The 21504-nt window shown below is 39.5% G+C and overlaps 1 protein-coding gene and 1 pseudogene across 5 annotated transcripts in view; both read right to left on the minus strand.

The window, feature by feature from the left end:
* The window catches only part of STARD13 (StAR related lipid transfer domain containing 13), a 514559-nt gene that overhangs the window by 180537 nt on the left and 312518 nt on the right, over nucleotides 1-21504 (minus strand). The window contains exon 1 of one of the 5 annotated variants that reach the window (XM_055317217.1): nucleotides 255-595. The exons of the other annotated variants lie outside the window; for them this stretch is intronic. Within the exon in view, the coding sequence (XP_055173192.1) occupies nucleotides 255-423 (169 nt within the window). The 5' untranslated portion in view covers nucleotides 424-595. Of the gene's footprint in view, nucleotides 1-254; nucleotides 596-21504 lie in introns of those variants that run through there. 5 annotated transcript variants of the gene reach the window in all.
* LOC129504480 (40S ribosomal protein S23-like) lies at nucleotides 516-20847 on the minus strand (annotated as a pseudogene).

Consider the following 21504-nt stretch of genomic DNA (forward strand, 5'->3'; position numbering starts at 1 on the left):
ACATTTCGGAAATAGATGAGACACCGTCCCACCGAGAAGTTTCCTGGGCGCTTTATGTTGAGTTGCTAGCAGGTAGGCGCTGTCACTGTTTGCTGCAAACTGCTGCCTGAAGTTCTTTCTACAAGTCACAAGCAGCGTGGCGGAGAAAAATCCATGTTATTGCCAAGTGAAAACGACAACGTGAAACACCGGGTCAGCATGAAATAGAGATAAAAATCAGAATCAGCCACAGCCTTCCACTACCGGCCACTCACCTTGTTGAATCTTAGTCACTAGCTGCTGGCGTGCCAGGATCCGGCTCATCCTGTAAGGAGAGCGTCTTGTAGTCTGATCGAATCGCAAGTACATCTCCTGGCCCTCGGCTGTCAAGGGGTTCAGATAGTAGCAGCCTGAGGCTGGGGTCCTGGGCCCCTGGCGCAACATCTCGGCGGATTTTCCTCTTTGCCACCCCAGTCTGCCCTGTGGCTGCTTCTGTCTCCGGGCTCAGGGAGCAAGGCACCAAGCCCAGCAGGGCTCTACAGAGCAGGCTTTTTAAAAAGAAAAAGGAGTGCCAAGAGCCACAACTCGGAATTCCACCCCCGGCCTCCGCGTGACGGCGGGCAGCCAATGAGGGGAGCGAGGAGAAGGCAGCGGACCCCGCCGGCCCGAGCCCCGAGCCCCAGCCCCGCGGAGCCGCCACCTCGGTGCGGGTGCCCAAGGCAACGCCAGCCTCCGCCCCGCGCCTCGAGCTGGGTGAGCGCCGAGCAGCAGCACTCCCTAAAAGAGTGAAAAAGACAAGGGTAGAAGAAAAGGCGACGGAAGAAAAACAAGGCCTGAGTGTAGAGATTTCCTTTTAGGTTGTCAAAAAGTTAGAGAAAGCACCTTCGCTTTCTCCAAGGCAGCTGCAGCCAGGTCAAAAAAAGGGGGGGTGGGGTGGGGGCGGGGGGGAGGCGGTTGGGGCGTGATAGCCGTCTGACACGAAAAACTACTTCAAAGGAGCACAAACAGCTGAGTATGTTACCGCCCTTCATTACGAAGAAATGAATCAAATAAAGCTCTTCCAGCGAAAAATAAACTTTCAAGTGCTTTGACACCCTGAGTGAAAACACGGATTCCTGACCTTCTGCGGTGGGAAGCTGAGAGCTCTTAGGGATGCCTGGGACCGGCAAAGGGCATCAGCAAGGCAGACTGATAAGTATCTGTTCCCCTGTAATCTTTCTACTTCCCCAGTTTTTAATCACCAAGAAACAAAATTGGTTATGAAGTACCTGCCTCATTTAAGACACCGCCATGAATCACTGTAAAGATTTGGATTTATGCAAAGGTATTGTTGCCCGGCTGCTAAGATAAGTAGAGGTTATAGGTCATACAAAAGCTCAAGGCTTTCACAGACCTTATGTAAAAGTTATCTCAAGAAAGACACAATGAGGGATCCCTGGGTGGCTCAGCAGTTTAGCGCCTGCCTTCAGCCCAGGGCGTGATCCTGGAAGCCTGGGATCAAGTCCCGCATCGGGCTCCCTGCATGAAGCCTGCTTCTCCCTCTGCCTGTCTCTCTCTCTCTTTCTCTCTGTCTCTCTCTGTGTGTGTGTGTGTGTGTGTGTGTGTGTGTCTCATGAATAAATAAATAAAATCTTAAAAAAAAAAAAAAAGAAAGAAAGACACAATGAGGGACACCCAGGTGGCTCAGTGGTTGAGCATCTGCCTTCCACTCAGGGCGTGAGTCCTGGGATGGAGTCCTACATCGGGCTCCCTGGAGGAGTCTGCTTCTCTCTGCCTCTCTCTCTCTCTCTGTGTGTCTCATGAATAAATAAATGAAATATTTTTTTAAAAAGACACAAAGACAATGTTGGAGAAGTAATATTACTTTTGACTGAGGTGATCACAGCAGGACACACAGAGAAGAGATTCAGGTGGGGCTTTAAAAAACAATGGGTGGGTTTCAGACAAGTAGAGGCTGAGGAGGGCTTTGGAGGAAAGTCTATGCCCACACGTGTGGAGATCCGGAACCAGAATATGTGTTCAAGGAAACTGAAGAATTCAATTTGGCCATATCCGAGTATACATATGAGAGTGATTAGAATTGTTCCCCCTATTTTTCCTCTTTAATATTATTTGATGTGAAGAGAAAAAGTCCATAGGAAACATTATTGAATTCTGAGCCTGGGGCTAAATGAATAAAGTTCTTTGAAAAAGAAGCATATGGCCAAGCTGTTCTTACATTTGGCTAACTCAAACTGCAACATAGTCTGGCCTGTGATTTATAGTCCTCCTGATAAAAAAACTCTTGATTAAAAGCTTAACAGGACATAAACTAGGACTCCAAATCTGGTTACTGTGGCTAACGGTGGTCAACCCTAACACTTTTCCCTGTGGGAACTTTTGCTGGTCCTATTCTGACCATCTCCCATAACTATCTCACTATGTAAATGAATAGTCTACAATAGAATATACTCTCTCTCATGGCCATTGTGAGCCTTTTCTGATAACTGCAAGAGTAGCCAAGTGTTAGGTTTTCAATAGCATCACAGTAGAAAAGGAAAGAAAGATCTCACTGGATTATTTTGTTCTCTTTCCATTCTAATTTAGAGTTTCATCAGAGTTTTGCTGTTTCAGGGCATCTTTTGTGGAAGGTGAAAGGGACCTAAGATCTAGTGACTCTGGTATACTAAAAGTACAGGCTATAGTAGACAGTTTTACCGTGACACTTCAATATTAGATACCCGTAAGGTCCATTCCATGCTCAGATTCAGCACTGGTTACCATCTAATGGAGATGCTAATGTCAGCTACTTGGTGTGCCAGCTTTTGTTTTGATAGTCCAGCATTAGGGACATCCCTGCCATTAAATAAACATGTGTTCAAGCCAGACACCTGGCATTTCTCACTTTTCCACTGGGAGGGAATGGAAGGAGTTCTTCCGTGAAGAACTTGGGATATGTTCCAAAGCCAAGCAAAGTGAAAGAAAAAGCAGGAAATAATATCTAGTCGTTTTATAGCCATGAATCACACTTAAAGACTGGCCATTCCCAATGCCAACCGGGTAGTTCATTATTGACTTGGCTACATTTTAAAAATAAATGGAATGATTCTTTCTGAGAAGCACTGCAGTGTATCATGGTCAGTTTAGTATTAAAAAAAAAAATCACAATGTCTCCCTTTTGCATTCAAAGTCCTGAGCTGAAAACATCAAGATCATAAATATGTATGCTCTGATATATGTAAAGAGATGCAACAACATAAAACACAGTATTTCATAAGAGATGGGTAATAAAAAAACAAAGGAAATTTCTATTCACTGATTAAAAGCAAGACAATTTAGAATAAAGCCTAATTTTTCTAAAAATCAGTCTAAGTTTTAATAAAGGGATCTATGAAGGATTATGTAGCAGCATTTCTAAGTTTTATTTTATGGTTCAAGTAGTAGCTATAAATCTATGCAACTGCTCACCATGTTTTCGCCATTTCAAATGCCCAAAATACCATATTTAAAGCAGATTAAGTAACACTGCTTTCTTATTAGCACCATTAGTGCCTTGTGTTATGCTAATGTATTGCTATGAAACCCACACCTTTTAATGAATGTTTCTTCATTATTTGGTCCTAGCGATCAAATAATAACCACTGGGTGGGCAGTTCCGTTTGTTGTAAACGTAGAAGCAAGAACCTGCTGATAATCTTCCTTGGGCTGAAAAGGTCCTCCAGGCATCTCATTGAGAGAACTCTTCATTTTCTCTGGTGAGTAAGTGAGGGCCAAAGAAATCAGGGAAGAGAGAGAAAGTGCTGAAAACCCAACTGTATCTTTCAAGACTGATGTAGGATTCCTTCCTTTCCAATTTCTTTAAAAATGAGGAAAATGGATGGCACTAATTTTTAGTTTTCACCTCTTTTCCTCTTTCCTACTTTGGTCAAGAGCAATCCTCATTCAGTTTATTTCAGGGATGGGATAAACAGATGAATTATTTGGAACCCAAAGAGAGCAATTAACAGGGATGGTGGAGGGGTACGCATCCAACTCAATTTCAGTTCAGGTCATGATCTCTGGGTCCTGGATCAAGCCCCACCTTGAGCTCCATGCTCAGCATGGAGAGAATCCCTGCTTGGGACTCTTTCTCCCTCTGCCTCCTCAATCTCTCTCTCTCTCTCTCTCTCTCTCTCTCTCTCTCTCTCTCTCTCTCTCTTAAAAAAAAATAATAAATAAATCTTAAAAAAAAAAAGGAGGGAAAGGGTAGGTGAGAGGGACCAATAGTGATGAGCACCCTCTACATGCCAGGCATGTCTTTAATTAATGTCCACAGCAAACCTCTGTGGTATCCTATATTACAGAACAGGAAACTATAACTCCCAGAGGTGAAGAGATGTTCTAAGTCATAAAACAACCAAGTGGAAAGCCACTGTTTATCTTCAAGAGGATGATATTTAAACTCTTTCCACTATCATATAAGAGAAACAGAGAAGGGCAGACTGAGGCACTGAGAGCATGCGGGGGAAACTGGAGAGATGAAAACATTTTAGAAGGATATATTGAAAATCATCTTAATTTTGTTTAATTGCATGTGATACTGGAATACTTAAATGAAAATACAATTGGCCCTTATATACCACAGATTTACTCATGTGAGTCTACTTCCATGCAGATATTTTTCAATTAAATATATCGGAAAAATTTTTGGAGACTGGCAACATTTTTAAAAACTTGCAGACAAACCACACAGCTTAGAAATACTGAAAAAAATCACAAAAAAGTTATGTGTTATTGTAAGAATACAGTATATAATACATATAACATACAAAATATGTGTTGACTTTATATTACTGGTAAAGCTTTTGGTCAAGTAGGTTATTAGTAGTTAAGTTTTTGGGGAGCCAAGTCATAGGCAGATTGCATAGGGTAAGTGCCCCTAACCCTATTGTTGTTCAAAGTCAACTGCATTAGGTATGGGATGGCTAAGTTCTTGTAGTGGTTGAGATACAGGGTCTAGAGAGCAAGCTAGCACAACCCAGAACCTTTAATTGGCCAATGAGAACCATGGACCCTCTTAGGAGTAACCCAGGGCTCAGAACTGGAGACCCACCCACTCCCACCCCAAGCTTAAAGTGCAGAAGCAGCTAAACTATCTTTTTGTTTACCAACTCCTTTAGCAGGTTAAGCTATTTGTTCTCTGCTTTCTGTTTACCCTTAAGGCTAATTCTGCATATTGTTTTACCTTTTCCCAGGAATTTCTTCCCAATGCAAACATTCCAAATACAGTCAAAACTCTGAAACCTGACCTCTAAACAAAACATTTGCTATCAAGTCTTTTGATAGATGATCCCAGAGTAGCGCTCAGTGGAATCTTGTGTATATGTAGCAGAAAGCTAGGTGCACTTTTACAGAAGCCAGGAATGGCTCCTGGTGCTTTCATCTATCTACTGTTTCTTCTACTCCTTTACAGACATTCCAGCCTCTTCGTCAGCCTGTTCAGAGGGAGCCAAGGTAGCTCTGCCAAGCAGGAAAATGTTTGAGATATAAATGGTAGGAGGGAAAAAGCAGTACTGATTTGGAGAGCTGCTTTTGAAATTACTTGAATCCAAAAGTTTTGTGCTAATGGCAAAGCCTTCCTGTAGGTTCTGAAGCTCACTTTACGGATTTCCACCAATTGATTTGTGGAGTATGTGCCCAACTTTGCGCCAATAAGCCTTCCCAATATGCATTCATTACGTGTCCAATGACCAATGCAGGCAAGCCAGCAATACTAACATGACCAGGAGCCTCCATGATAAGTTTCAGAGTGGATTCTCTTTTGATTCAGCTTTGCCAGCTCTAGATCATTTAGAATCCAGCTCCTGCTGCTGGACTTGTGGGTGGTAACAGATTTGCTTTATTTTGTCTCTCAATCCTCCCTACTGTCTTTGATTAACTTCACCTCTATGGGCCTCCAAGAGTACATGCACTGCCCTCATGCCATCCCCTGGGGACCCAACCGTCAACCCCAGTTCATATGGCAAGCAATCTGGTCTGACTTGTCCTGGGCTCATTGCCTACACCCACCATTCCAGCCAAACCAAAACTCTTTCATTTTGCTAAGTTGTTTCAAAGATCTAGAACTGTGTGATTTCTCCTTCTTACACCATGTCAAAACCTATTGCCTTTAGAAATATTTTCATGATGAATGCAAAAATATTTAGGATTAACCGTCATGTTAATACCTGTAAATAGTCATTATGTGGCCAATTAATCAGATTAGCTTGTTAACATGCTAATATGGAATCCACTTATTCATTGTAACTCCTATTGGCATAAAGTTTTTACATCTCGGAAAGGATATTAAACATCTTCTAACTCAACCACTCAACTGCTATACAAATCAATTAAGTAACACTCTACCCACATATATTAATTGTTGTATCTCACAAAGACCACAAACTATTTAAGAAAGTTTTTCCTTATAATACCCATCCACTGACTCTAATTCTGTCATTTGGAATTAAATAGAACAAATCTATTCCTTCCTCCATATGCTTGTCCTTTAGATGTTTGTAGAGAGCGAAACTGTTTCTTATAAGAACCCTTTTTTTTTTTTTTTTTTTTTTTGTAGGCTGAACATTCCTTTACATCAAACCATTCACAACTTCAGACAGCCAATTGCTATCTTTTGGATCTGGTCCAGTCTTTTAGTATCCTTTTAAGAATATGGCTCCTACCCTAAACTTAGAGCCCTAGACATGGCCAAGTACAGTAGTATATGGTAGAAAATGTGCATACCTCCTGCATTCGGGACATTATATTTTTGCTGATCCAGTCTCACATAGAGGAGGTTTGATTTTTTTAATCTATATTTACTCAATCATTAATTCAGCATGAGCTGAATGCTTATACAGCACTGTAGTAAGTATGGAAGATACAAAGGTGAATACGATATGGTCCTTGACCTCAAGGAAGAGTCTGCCAGGGAAGCTAGAAAAGAAACTCACCATTACACCAAATGTTCAGCCTTATGTAGCAAACTATCTCTATTTCTTCATTCTGTTTTACAGTCAACCTAAATGCTTAAGCCATGTGATATTTATGTGTCTTCATAAAACCTGCTGTTAAATGAATGTTCTCTATTCTGTAACTGATAAATGACCGTCCAAACTAAAAAAAATAAATAAATAAATAAAAAATAAAAGAAAAGGTCTTTCAACTTATTGGAATTATTGAGATATTTTCAATTCCTGATTTTTTTTATTTAATTCTGCTTTGTTCTTTGAGGTAACTGAGAAAAATACCTATGTTTTTAAAGTATAAAACGAACAGGTAAGTGAGTTTGGAAAAAGGTAAAAGATTGCAGGAAAATAATATAGCCAAGGCTAAAATCAGTTTACAGAAATATAATCAATACAACCCTATATATTTGTGGGAGATGGCTGAAAACATGACTTAAGATTCCCATATGTGAGGGGTGCCTTCATGGTACAGTCGATTTAAGTGTATGACTCTCGGTTTCAGATCAAGTCATGATCTCAGGGTCATGAGATGAAGTCGTACGTTGGGCTCTGTATCCCTCTCCCTGCTTATGTTCTCAAATAAAAAAATAAATCTTAAAAAAAGATTCTTATGTGACAAAGCAAAAGGGATAAAAGATCAGTTATAAAATTTAATACCCACAAGATAAAAACAAAACAGTTATTCAAGATAAACACAGGTCAATTGATAGTAAGACCCCCAAGAAAACTTTTCTGAGGTCCTCATAAAAAATCAGCATATTGAATGATACTGGACATGGTAACAAGCCTGAGTTCATGGTTTCTGATCTGCACCCTTCAATGCCAGTAACACTACAAAAAGAAAGCACTATTTAGGAAAAGCAATTTCTTTGAGGGCCTCCAAAACACATAATTTAAGTATGCTATTCACTGAGATCTAAACTATGAATTAAATATCACTTCTCTGCTTAAAATACTTAAAAAGTTTTCCGTTGCACCTTGCACCTAGGACAAAATCTAAACTCCTAACTTGGCCCACAAGGTCCTGTACCATCTATTCCCTGCTTACCACTTCCACCTCATCACCTAGCTTCCCCCACTTTGCTATCTGAGTCTTCTTTCTGCACATGCTACTCCTTAGACTAGATGCTTTTCATGCACTCCTTCCCATTGTTGGTTTCTTTTCAGCTTTCAAGTATCAATTTAATTGATATATCCTCAGGCAGGCCATCCCTGTTCACTTTATACCTGAGAAGAAGCAACATTCCATTTGTTGTCTCTATAGCACCTTTCTAAATTTATAATCACCTATTTATTTGTTCACTGAAAAACGCATTGCCTTTCCCCCAGTAGATTGTCATGTCTGGACTGTGTCTGTTTCATTTACATTCCATACTCAAGGCCTGAGAAACAGTATGAAATCAAGAGCAGCTGGGTTAATAAAGGATTAAATAAATATTTGAACAAATGATCATCTGATTTTCTCCAAAGATCTAGAATGTCTACAATGTCTAGAGGAATGGATGCATATTTTTTAGGCAATGACCATAAATGTTGCTGTTGTTGTTACTACAACATTTGGATTGGACAAGAACTAGACCATAGATAATTTAACGTTTTATTCTCCAGAAAAAATCTTAAATGTACATATTTCACTTTTTTGGTTAGTGGCAAAAGTATATGCTTTGACCAATAAAACAAGATCAATTTAAGGTTTCTACGAAAATTAGGGAGCCTGGAGGGATGAGCAATCTTTGTTCCACAGAGAGAGGCTGAAAGACATTTAAAAACAAAAAAACAAAACAACAAAAAAAGCTATCTTCCTTAGCTCCGAATCAGCTTCAAACTTTATAAGCATGCCTGCTGTGTCTTCAATTAAAAGATAAACAACAAAGGGGCTAGTTGTTTTTCATGGGCCTATCCTGTAATTAGGTTATCAACTACCTCTTTTTCTTCACACTCATAAATACCTTTTAATAATTTTTGCAATAATTTTACCGGAGATTTTAATTAATTTACTATATGATATTTTCTAGAACCTGTGTATTTTTGCCCTACTTGAAAATAAAGGTAATTGTTCATTTTTGGTGTTGCTTTTCTTTCTTTTTTTAAGTATTGTTTCAATTACTAGAGGAGATCTTTGAATCTCTTGGGGGGGATTTGTCTGCACTTAGAAATTTATCCTCATTTTCATCAGGTTAGATTATATAAACTCTTTCCCCATCTTAAACAAGTGAATATATTTTTTTGATGTTGACTCAAATTATATTTTGAATATAAAAAGAAAGCTTACTCATTAGAGAAATCCTATGATAAGTCCTTTGGCAAACCCTTTATTGATTCTCCATATTATCTGTTTTGTAAATATTTGAGATGGCCCAATGAAAGGCACACCACTATTTAGATTGTATGCTGACCTGTTGTTCTGGAATCAACTCTATTTTTTACATAATTGCTTCGCATCTGGCGTCATGCAGCAGTTGGGCATGAAGTAAAATTCGTAAATAACCATGACCCACAAACTGTGGACAGAGAAGGGTGTGGGATTAATAATGCTATTGCAGTTCTTATATATTTAAACCAAATTCAGCTCAGTACACTGAGAATATGATAGAATGCTTTCCCTCTTTATTCCTAAGAAGACCAGCAATCTATACTTTAAAGAATGACAAGTGGTAATAACGATGCATTAAAACACGTCCTATAGGGATCCCTGGGTGGCGCAGGGGTTTGGCGCCTGCCTTTGGCCCAGGGCGTGATCCTGGAGACCCGGGATCGAATCCCACGTCGGGCTCCCGGTGCATGGAGCCTGCTTCTCCCTCTGCCTGTGTCTCTGCCTCTCTCTCTCTCTGTGACTATCATAAATAAATAAAAAATTAAAAAAAATAAAAAAAAAAACATGTCCTATAAAGAGAGAAGCCCTAAGGTTGAGAAGTTAGCAAGACAGCCTTCTAGAGCCCTAGATATCAGTATCAATGGGAATTTAAGGCAATGGGAAAGATAAATTTCAGGGTTTGTGGCTGAGCAACAAGGGGAGATTCCTCTTTCGGGTCAGGAGGAATGATGTAACCAAAGGTGAATCTGGTGTAATGAAAATAAGTTTTTTTTGTGAGCATCTTGCATCTCATAAATAGAGACAAGGCCACTAATTAACTCATGTTATAGTATCTTTCACCCTTTCCTAGTCAAATATTTCTAGTGCATACTTCATGCCAGGTACAGTGCTAGGCACCAGTGGTACAAAGATGACTATGACACTGTCCCACTTCTCCGCACTATGATTCATCATGGCTAAAGCTGAGGACTGTTACAACTGGACTGCATTACAGGTGCTACAACAGAGATGTGCAGAGGTGCCTGTGGGAGAGAGCAGCTGGATCAGAACAGGACCAAATTCATTCTACACAGCAGGATAAATACTGCTGGACCTAGAGGGATACATATCTGGGTGAGAAGAAGGTGAAGAAAACATCAAGAAAAAAAGTGTTCATGAAATAGAAAAAACTACAGGGCAGCCTGGGTGGCTCAGCGGTTTAGCACAGCCTTCGGCCCAGGGTGTGATTCTGGAGACCCAGAGTCAAGTCCCTGCATGGAGTCTGCTTCTCCCTCTGCCTGTGTCTCTGCCTCTCTCTCTCTCTGTGTGTGTGTGTGTGTCTCATGAATAAATAAATACAATCTTTAAAAAAAGAAAAAACTACATCAATATTTTCCTGTCATGCTCCCTTCTTTAATTAACAAGAAGACTTAGTATTTCAAATCACCATGTTATAGAGACCTCTCAGATTCTAAAACTCAACTTGGGAGGACACACTCCTCCCCCAGATGTTCCTCATGATTCATTCTCCCCTTTTTCCACCAAAACTCTAAAGAGGGGGAGTATTTTTCAGCTAAAGCTATTTCCTGGAGGTCATCGTCCTTTTAGAAGGATTACAGTAAATAATGGTAAAGAACTAAGAGGGTAAACTGAACTCAAGAGTTACAGGCTTGGGCAGAAGGAAGAGGAGTCTGCCAGAAGGGTTCACAGTGACAATATATGTCAATAGTTCTGAATCTGCTCATCAAATGGTACTCCGACACTGTGCAACAAACTCTCCTTTGTCTAATTCGCTTTCAAAATCAGTACAATGCTACTTCTAAAGATGAAGCAGGTTTCCAAACCTATACCCATTGTAGCTTCCCTTAAAGATTCTTTATCCTGGTGCTCCTTTGAATTGAAGGAAGAAAAAAGTATTGCTTGGCTATTATACCTGTTTCATAGAGACTTTCTGGGGGAGTTCCTTTCTGTTCTAGAATGTGTGTATAAATATACAGAGACTGTCCTAAGATTTCTCATGTTATTATTTCTTTAGAACTTGATGTTTACTGAAGCACGCAGTGGCCTCTGGCCAGCCTCTGAGAGTATCATCATAATCACACTGTCTCTTAGGACACAGACCTGTTTAAACAGACCAAATACACCACAGATAACTGGGCGTGATTACCTTCTCTTTATGCTGCTCCACCAAGATGACTCAACACTAATCAATCACAGGAAAATACAAAATATCAAAAATGTGTTTGCTGCATATAAGAATAGAACACACCAAAAACTACTCTTGGTCTTTGATGAATCTAAAATACCCTCTCTCATTCTCTGCCTTTGGGGGTCTTGAAGACTAGCCTTGCCTTGGCCTTGGTTTCTTTCTCAATGTGGATTACCTTAGAAAATCCAGTCCCATAGTATCTTGCTGATCAACCAGTGTATTTATTGTTGCAACCAGTGTATTGTTTCAATTGGAAAATGTAGGGCACAAAAGGTAATTGTTGTAATTGTAAAATGCAATTACATTTTGTAAGTAAAAAAGTAAATAAAAATTTGATGCATAGTAAAAAAGATTAGAAGAAAACACACCAAAAATATAATTATGTCCATATTTAGGATGGTGGAATTATGGGTGAAATATTTTAAATTTCCATTTTCCAAATATTCTATCATATGACTAATTATATTTCTCATATAATGAGGAGCTCAGACCTAACCAGTGATTCATGTCGGGAAGTATGGAGAAGGACCTCAACCTCAGCTTATTTCCAACTGCATTTCTGTCTTGCAGATGAAAGACAGAGAGGAGAAAAATCTGCACAAAAAATGATAGATATTGTCCAACATAGCTTGAACTTCTTTAGTACCTAACACAATATTAGGCACTATTAGTGTTCACAATAAGAAAGAGAAAAGGAGAGAAAGAAAGATAGAGGTCTATGGATTCCTTTTTCAAAATACCTCTCACATCCATTCCTTCTTGCATTACTGTTTCATTACTGTCTCTACCATGTAGGGACCAGCCTTCTTGCCTGGGAGACTCTGACAGTCCTGCTTGTGTCTCTGTGTCTCCTCTTGCCTGCCTGAGCACCACCTGAACACCACAGAACCCTTAGCTTCTCAGGATAGCACTTCCATCATATTACTATCCTGTTGCAAAACACCAAGTAATGTCCCAGATCTACCACTTACTTTACTTTGCAAGGTATTGAGTTGCTTAAAGTGTCCCTTTCCTTATCATGTATATATATATATATATATATATATATATATAGTCCAAGTAAGTATGATCATTCCCTTCCCATCCAATGTTTGAACATTGCCTTTGCAGGGGAGATTTACTGGGAGCACTAAGAACTGTCAACCACACAGACCCAATCTTTAGATATATTAAAGGATCTCCTCAGCTATTCTTGGTTTTAAAACCTAGGATAGATAACATGCTATGTCCCTACAGCTATTTTCTAAGAGTTGATATTTACTTCAGTTTTAGAAATACATATAAGCATCCTAAAATTCTAGCCTCCCAACAATGAGCAAAATGCATTTAAATAATATAGCAGTGACGATCAGGAAGCATTTGGACAACTTTTTATCCAAATACTTCCTGAAAATTGACTCAGAAGTGCTGTTTTTATCTAGGGTATTTCAAATTCTAATTTAAAAAGAAACTTTCGAAGACACTATCTTTTACTGAGAGTGTGGGGGGTGGAGAGAAAGTGATTTTAAAGTTCAAAAGCAAAATAAAACAAACTTGGCCCATAATGACTCAGATCTGGATGTGGACACTCCCTTTTAGGATCCCTTGGGTCCCCTGGGAAGTCATTCTATGGTTCTCCTCAATTTTGCATATAGGCCACACCTCCATACTATATTTTTATTACCCTGCTCTAAGTAATTAGGTGAATGGGCCAAGGCATTTGGAATCACTTTTATTTAGCAACTAGTTTTTGAACTCCTACTCTGTGCCAGGCAATGTTCACAGTGCTGGGAATGCAGCAATGAATTCAACAAACAATGACCTCTGTCCCAGTGAAGCTCCTGTTTAGCCAATGACCATAATAGCATGGGTGTACTAACTTGATGATCTATGAGCCATATAAATTCTGGAATTGTTTACAAAAATTTGTGCATATATTCACTTCTTTAAAGCAGAGGTGATAAGATCTTATCAGATTTTCAAGAGACAGACTGTATTTTTAAAATGACTCTAAAGTATATTCTAGATCACCTAGAACTGTGGCTTTGAGGTCAAGTCAATGCACATTCAACGTCAGGCTCTGCTACTTATTAACTATATGAGGTTGGGCAAATAAAAGTTCATTCATTTTTCCACACCTCTGTTTTCTCATCTATAAAACAGAGGTTAGGCCTCAGAAAGCTCTCGTGAGGGTTGAATTAGATTATGTATGTGACTGGCACACTGTAAGGCTAGTGTCTCCCTCCCCCATTCTTATCTTGTTGGTTCCCATTCAAAACACAAGAGGTAACTTTGAATCAAGTTCAAAGCACAAACATAGAATATAGATTGTCTTCAATAGCTCAGAGGTCCTCATCTCCAGAGGCTTTCAATTTCAGTGCCATCAAATATATCAGAAATGTCATAGGTTAGAGAGGAAAATCCTTTCCAAACTAAAAGTTTATGGTTCCATAAAATCACCAGCATTATGTGTACCAAAAAGGTAGATGCCTAGACTTATCTTTGGAGAACATTTTATGACCAAGTGAACAGCTCAACTTTGTTCATTGATTCCTTGAGTAGAACAGATACTTGTGTTAAGCTATATTCTTAATTATCATTCAAATATAATGATATTTAGTGCAATTCTCTTAAGTGTAACTCCAGAAAGACAATACTTCTGATGATAATGAAATTGCCCTTCATTTGTTCAGCATTTTATAATTTTTAAAGATTTTAGAATTATAAGTTTAAGCCCATCATTGCACTTGATAATGAACACAACCCTTTAAAACAATCCTTTAAAAGGGCATAGAAGGCTCTGTTTAGTCTTACCCCTACTTCCTCTTGCAGTCTCAAAAATCACATCCCTTCTCTTGCTCTGTGTCTTCTTCCTCAAGGCAGTAAACATTCCATTTCCTCTTCCTGGGCTATAACACCAAGTACTCCTAGATTGGTATAATCAACCACTATTCAATGGCCATTCCCTCCAGGATGCCCTTCCCTGACTCTTTTCAGTCTCTTGACACACTCTGTAATATTTCCCTTGTAGCCTGTTACAGCTGCATTGTGATGTGGGGGAAGGGGGTGAGTATTAGATTAATATTTCCCTAGCTTGTACATCCCATGAAGGCAGGGACCCTGTGTCCTGTTGCTCATTATTGTTATCACAGAACTTAGCCCAGTACCTGGCACATAGGAATAAAAACTAGTTTGGTAGAATGGAATGCTGGATGAAAGGCAAACAGGATGGATGGTATTTTCAGTCTGCATCTGAGAAAACAAAGCACTTCACACAAGGGCACCTGACCACTCAGTGGGGTTGAAGCATGGGTACTCAGTGCCCTGACTGCTACTTTAAACCCCTCTCCCACACTATATCTTCTCTTCTCAATCTCCTCTTCCAGATTGGACTCTGTTCTAATCAAAGATGTGCAGTATGCCTTTTACTTTACTATGTGACATCTTGGCTTATTGAGCAGGATTTAACCTAAGAAAACTCGAAGCTGCTGATACATATCAAATGTTACTACTCTCAGTCAAATTCTTCTCTTGGAATTTCTACCTTGAGTTTCTTTTTCTTGGAAAACCGGGGCTCACAGTTTTAAATTGTTCTCAGAATTATAGCCCTTGTTTTATACTTGTGCCTACAGGCAGAGAACATGGTCATATAGAATTAAAGAAAGAAAGATTGATACGAGAGCAAAGCAGGGTGTCTGGGACTCAGTCAAGACCTGACTCAATGGCCTATTTCTGTGGGAAGCCTTTCCAGGCCATTCCTGCATACATGGCCTCCTCCTTCTTCTGTATTCCTCTGAAACTTCTTTCTGTTATAGTCATTGGGCACTTCATTCTGCTTTGCTTTGTGTCATCTCTTAGTGCTCTTCTTAGAAACTTCTTGAAGTCCACAATACACCATATACGTCTTCAGATCCCTACCTTGATTCTGTCTTATGCCTCCCTCAAAGAGGCAGTGGGTATAGTAGGAAGAGTACAGCTTGGGAGCCAGCGAGACTTTGGTTCAAATCTTGACTCCTCTTACTGGATGGATAGCCCTAGACCTCACCCTTACCCTCAATGTCCTCATTTAAAAAATAAAAGATAATGATATACACCTTGCATTATACAATCTTTGGTACATGGTAGGGCTCAAGAAGTCATTATTTGAATTTTTGAATGGCAGTGATACAATCACTGGCCAAATCCCTAAAGGATCCTAAATTCACACAAGGTACATTATATTACCTACTGGTATTTAAGTTATTATGTTCTGAGGCTTTTCAGAGGGAAATTAAGGAATAAAGGTACTGCATGCCAGTGACATCTAGAGAAGATTATTTCTTTAAGTCATACTGGGAAAGTAATGCTAAGCGCTGTTCACATTCATTGAGAAAGACTTCCAGAAGTGTGTGTAGTTGAAGTGCATTCCAGCTTATGTCTGATAACAGAGTTTTCATACTAGAAACCTGGAAACCTTACCTAGGATCCTCAGGCAGCAGAAAGCCTCAAGAGATTTCCAATGCTTTGTTACTCATAGTGAGGTCAACAGCCAACAATATGGGCAACACCTGGGAGCTTATTGGAAATGCAGAATCTCCCCACTAATCCCCCCACCTACTTAGTCAGAATCTGCATTTTAAATAGATTTGCAGGTGATTAGTGACATATTACAGTTTGGAGAGGTGCTGTTCTATAATGACCCCCTCTTTTTGTCAACCAGGAAGATGGCTGTGTTGGGCTTTCCCAGATTGTGAAATCTGTTATCTGCAGACACAATGCAGGACCGGGCCTTTATTTTGATGTTTTTGATCTTTCCTCTGGGCCGTGGAATCTTACGTGATTAGGGGAATGTTTTAGGCACTGCTTTGAATGTCACTTTTGTAGTTTTTTTTAATATTACTTCTCACTGAAAGTAAAATTATTTTTCTTAAAGATCTTATTAAGACAGACTCTAGTTTTAAGAAAAGAGCTAAAGCCTATTATTGGTACCAAAATATTTTAAACTCTTATAGGAATGTGTTTTAATGCTTTACATTAATTTCACAGAATTAAATTCTGAAACCCTGCCCTTTAAAAATTTTTTAAACAATTTATCAAGATTTCATGAGATTAAAAAATTCAGATTAAAAATACTTGCTTTTCCTTGCAGATATAAAGATAAGAATTCTGTATATATATATATGTATATATATATATTTTATAAATAAAATCTTTTTTTAAAATATTTTATTTATTTATTAATGAGAGATATATATAGAGAGAAGCAGAGACACAGGCAGAGGAGAAGCAGGCTCCATGCAGGGAGCCCGATGCGGGATTCGATCCTGGGACTCCAGGACCACGCCCTGGGCCGAAGGCAGGCGCCAAACAGCTGAGCCACCCAGGGATCCCCAGAATTCTGTATATTTTTAAAACTCCAGGGCAGCCTGCTTGGCTCAGCGGTTTAGTGCCGCTTTTAGCCCAGGGTGTGATCCTGGAGACACGGGATTGAGTCACATTATCGGGCTTCCTGTATGGAGCCTCCTTCTCCCTCTGCCTATGTCTCTGCCTTTCTCTCTCTGTGTCTCTCATGAGTAAATAAATAAAATATTTAAATTTTTTTTAATTTATTTATTTATGATAGTCACACAGAGAGAGAGAGAGAGAGGCAGAGACACAGGCAGAGGGAGAAGCAGGCTCCATGCACCGGGAGCCCGATATGGGATTCGATCCCGGGTCTCCAGGATCGCGCCCTGAGCCAAAGGCAGGCGCCAAACCGCTGCACCACCCAGGGATCCCTAAATAAAATATTTAAAAAAACTCCACATCTCTGAATCAAGGAATTCTGTACATTTGAAGAATGAGGTTGTTTTTTTTTTTTTTTAAAGTAAAACTTAATGTTTTCCTGGACATCAATTGAAATTCTACCTGTATCTTTAAGATCTACCCAAAATATCATTAAAATTTATAAATTTTATTTATAAAAAGTATTGTAGCTCTACAACAAAACATGATCTTGACCACGACTGAGTCCTTGAATATTTTATTTCTCCTTTACTCTGTGTTTTCTATCATAGCCATTTGTCTACTTTTGGTATCTCCTCTACAAAGACTAAAAAGGAAACATTAAAAACTTGATTCAGCAAATATTTACTGATCATCTACTATGTGTTGGAGACTGAGAATACAATGGTGAATAAGATCAATATAGCTGGTAGATCAAGGATCTTACACTGCAGTTAAATATTAAGGATGCTGACTATAATTGGCTGAGAAAAAGAGCCCATGAAAGATTAAAGGATTTCATTAGGGCACTGATAGCTATTAGCCCCAAGCTTTTTGGTGGCGGATTGACTGTGAGTACCAGATAGGTTCATTTATCTACTCTTTCACCAGACATTTAATGAGTACCCTAGTCACTAAACCTTCAAAGAATTGACAAGTGATGATTCACAGTGAGTTAAAGATGAGTGTTCCACATGAGCCTGGGAATAAAACTAGGGTTAGCTGGAGTCTCATCTCTGTGTCCCCCACTGTGATTAGCAGAATAATTTATACAGAGTAAACATGTACTATGCTAAGTACTACATGGGGGAGACAAACAAGTAACAACAATGATAATACTCTTTAGTAAGTATTATGATATATTAAAGCACAGAACTTTACTGAAATGTGCCAGCAGGCCTTATCAGCCATGTAGTGGATGAATAATTTGGAGAGAGCTTCTGGATCCAATTGAAAGGTTGGCATATATTCTCCCCATCTGCATCTTAGAGCTAGACCCTGTATCTACTAAAGCCTAAGATATGCATTAGAATTCAGATTTTATGTTAATCTGTCTGTTCTGATACCATACCCTTTGGGGAGCACACATAAAAATGTGAACCTCCTTGGTCACAAACTACCACATATTTTTAATTTACAATTAAACATTTTAAAGAATTACTGGTAAAAGAGCAATTGTGGTGCTTCTTTATTTGTCAGTTTTACCAAAAGGATCGCTCTTTACAAAAATTTCTGGGCAGATTTCCATTGTTTCATTCTGTCATTGGATTTCTTGGCCTTCAACACAAAGGGACTATATTTGGAGGGACAATAGTCCTACTCCACATGGAGCTTTATAGTAGTATTTGCTTCGGGACACTTGGCAAAACCCACTCTACTGATTGTCTCCAGAGGAAGAACAATTAAATCATTGCCATCTCCTTCCACAATGATCGTCACTGTGGCTTTAGAATTAGCCCATTTCCCAATTAGCTGTTTTTTATTTTTTCCTTTGATTATTCCTACCAGAATGTTCCTGAAGACATAAGTAACAAACAGTGCACAGAGAAAACAGAGCAGGGGACTGTATTAAAGTTGATGTGCGGGCAGCCTGGGTGGCTCAGCAGTTTAGCGCTGCCTTCAGTCCAGGGCCTGATCCTGGAGACCCAGAATTGAGTCCTACGTCGGGCTCCCTACATGGAGCCTGCTTTTCCCTCTGCCTGTCTCTGCCCCGCCCCCCCGTGTGTCTCTCATAAATAAATAAAATCATAAATAAATAAAATCATAAATAAATAAAGTTGATGTGCCTGATATTTTAAATATTAGAAAAGTGTCCATCAATACGCATACTTGCATTTCTTGAAGGCATCAAATCTGGACCCTGTGATCTGTTTATTTATTTATTGTTTCTAATTTCCAATCAAATGGCTTGGTAAAACATGTTTGCCTTGTAGGACTGCCCATTTCCTCCCATATGGTACCTGCCTGATCGTTGCCCACAGTACATGTGCTGGGAACCCCTCCAGAGCTCTGGGGTCTGTAAAACCACCAAGGATCTCATGGTGGTCATGTTGTCTCTTGTGAGCTCTTTCACCAAGAACTTAATTCTGTGAGTCTCTAACAAACACAGCTTTCTGAAGACTGAAACTTGATCTCAGTTGAGAAATTTGAACTTACACAATCACTGGATGTGTATTAGGCATAGTGTTGAATTCCAATAATTCAGTAAGTTTTCTTATCATACAAGCTCTATCTGGGTGGTTTTGATACAGAAGAGTCTGTTCACCATTATAATGAGTATAAGCCCTGCCCCCTTCATGACACCTTCCGTGATGCCAATACTCATTCTTCCCTCTCTGAGCTCTTAGAGTGTGAAGTGACATTATAGAGTTGTGCATCCAGGGGATGGATCAGACCCTGGAGGAAGCCACAGAGCTGGATGAAGTAAGTTGGAGTCTTCACAATAGAGGCCAGAGAGAGAGCAAGAGCTATGGGTCAGCTCTCTGCAAGGAGACGCCTGACCAAGTAAAAGGAAGGTGGAAGAGAGAAGCTCGCATGATGTCTATGTTTACAAAGCACAGGCTGAGCCAGTGAGGCAAATGGTGGGCAAAAAGGAGATAAGATCAGGAAAGAATAGTCATGTTCAACCATTATTCCAATCAAATACACTGAACAACAAAGCTCCTAAAAAATACTGACGGGTAGCTTTCTAGAGTAACCTAAAACAACCAACCCATGTTTAGGATTTCCTATTCCTACTCAGGATATTTGTCACAATTTCTTTGTAATTTGTTATTTTTTAGAGTATGCACATAATAGCAGAAAGGACAGCCAGTCATAAGTAGACATCAATATTCAAAACTGGGAATGAATGGGACAGGAAGTGTTTCTTCAGAATAAAAGGTATTCTAAGAGATAGATTAAGGATGGGGACAATGCAGATCTTCAGCCCTAACTAGCCTATTCCTAATGTTTTTCCTCCAGATAGCATCCCATTTCTAGTAAATGACAAGTATTATAAATGATCTACCTTGGATCAGTTTTCTAGAACCTTTGTGTAAGGTCCACTGACATTATGCTCCCCTGGCATAATGACAGGGTTGGATATGGAGAAATAATAGAGACGTGTAAAGGCCTCTCACTTGATGGACTTTGGACAGTTAGGAACATAAGAACACACTAAGTGGATCCATCTCTGCCCTTTTCTTTCTTCTTCTTCTATATATATTTTTTGGTATATGAATATTTATTGTTATGTCTCCACTATCAAAACTTACAATCTTGGTCTTTCCTTCTTGTCTTCGTAAAAGGCCAAAAGAGAGACACTGGCTACTCTGACAATCTTAAACTCCAGCAGTGTCACCGACAGCATGACCTTTGCGACCAAACTCAGCAACCAGAACTTCATCATTTTCCTCAATAGAATTCAAATAACCATCCTTGGGTACAAGGGCTGTGATTTTTTTGCCATTCTTGATCAGCTGGGCCCTGACACACTTCCTGATGGCAGAATTTGGCTGCTTGCTTCAACCCCTACTTTTCACCAGCACAATTCCTTTTGCATGGGAAGCCTCCCCAAAAGGGTTGGCCTTCAGGGCTGTGCCCAAATGGGCTTTCTTGTACTGTTTATCATGCCACTTCTGATCTCATTGGTGGCTGCGGAGCTTCCTGGCAGTACAGAGACCATGACACTTGCCCATCCTGCCTGCATCACCATCCTGAGCAAAAAAAAAATGAGTGCTCTTTTCAACTGCAAGTCTAGGTGGCAGCAGGCAGCTGTCACTCACTTAGTTCTTGGGACAGCATGTTGCTGACAACCTCCTGGACGCTGGTGGTTCTTCGAGGTATAAATCCATTAACGATGAGATTACATGAAAGGAAATCATTATGGAATTGCCAAGGGGAAATATATATTTAAAAATATTTTCCTAGGATTACAATAGAATGCTTTGTACTCCCCAGCCTTCTTCTCTAGAAGCGAAAGTTACACATCTCTGGGCTGTAATTCAGTACATCTGCACCAGCTGATAAATAGCAGTACTTACATCACTGCCGGCACCCTAGCAGGGCAGGTTAATAAAATACTGCCAAATCTCTTGTGATATTAAACTCACATTGCTGGTTCTTCTTCTTTCATATTTACAAAAACTAATAAACTGAATGAATGTGAGCATTCATAAAACATTATTAATATTCTGAACTTTTAAAAAATAGAATACTGATTTCACCCTGAATAAAATTCAATATATGAGATAAAATCTTTTCAGCTTCTACTCTTTGTGTATAAGGCCTCTAGAGACAGCAGGTTAGAGTAAAAAGCATATGAAATTTAGGGAAGATCTGGGCTTAAATCCGAA

Source organism: Nyctereutes procyonoides, unplaced genomic scaffold (genome assembly GCF_905146905.1).
Source record: "Nyctereutes procyonoides isolate TBG_1078 unplaced genomic scaffold, NYPRO_anot_genome, whole genome shotgun sequence".
Lineage (NCBI taxonomy): Eukaryota > Metazoa > Chordata > Mammalia > Carnivora > Canidae > Nyctereutes > Nyctereutes procyonoides.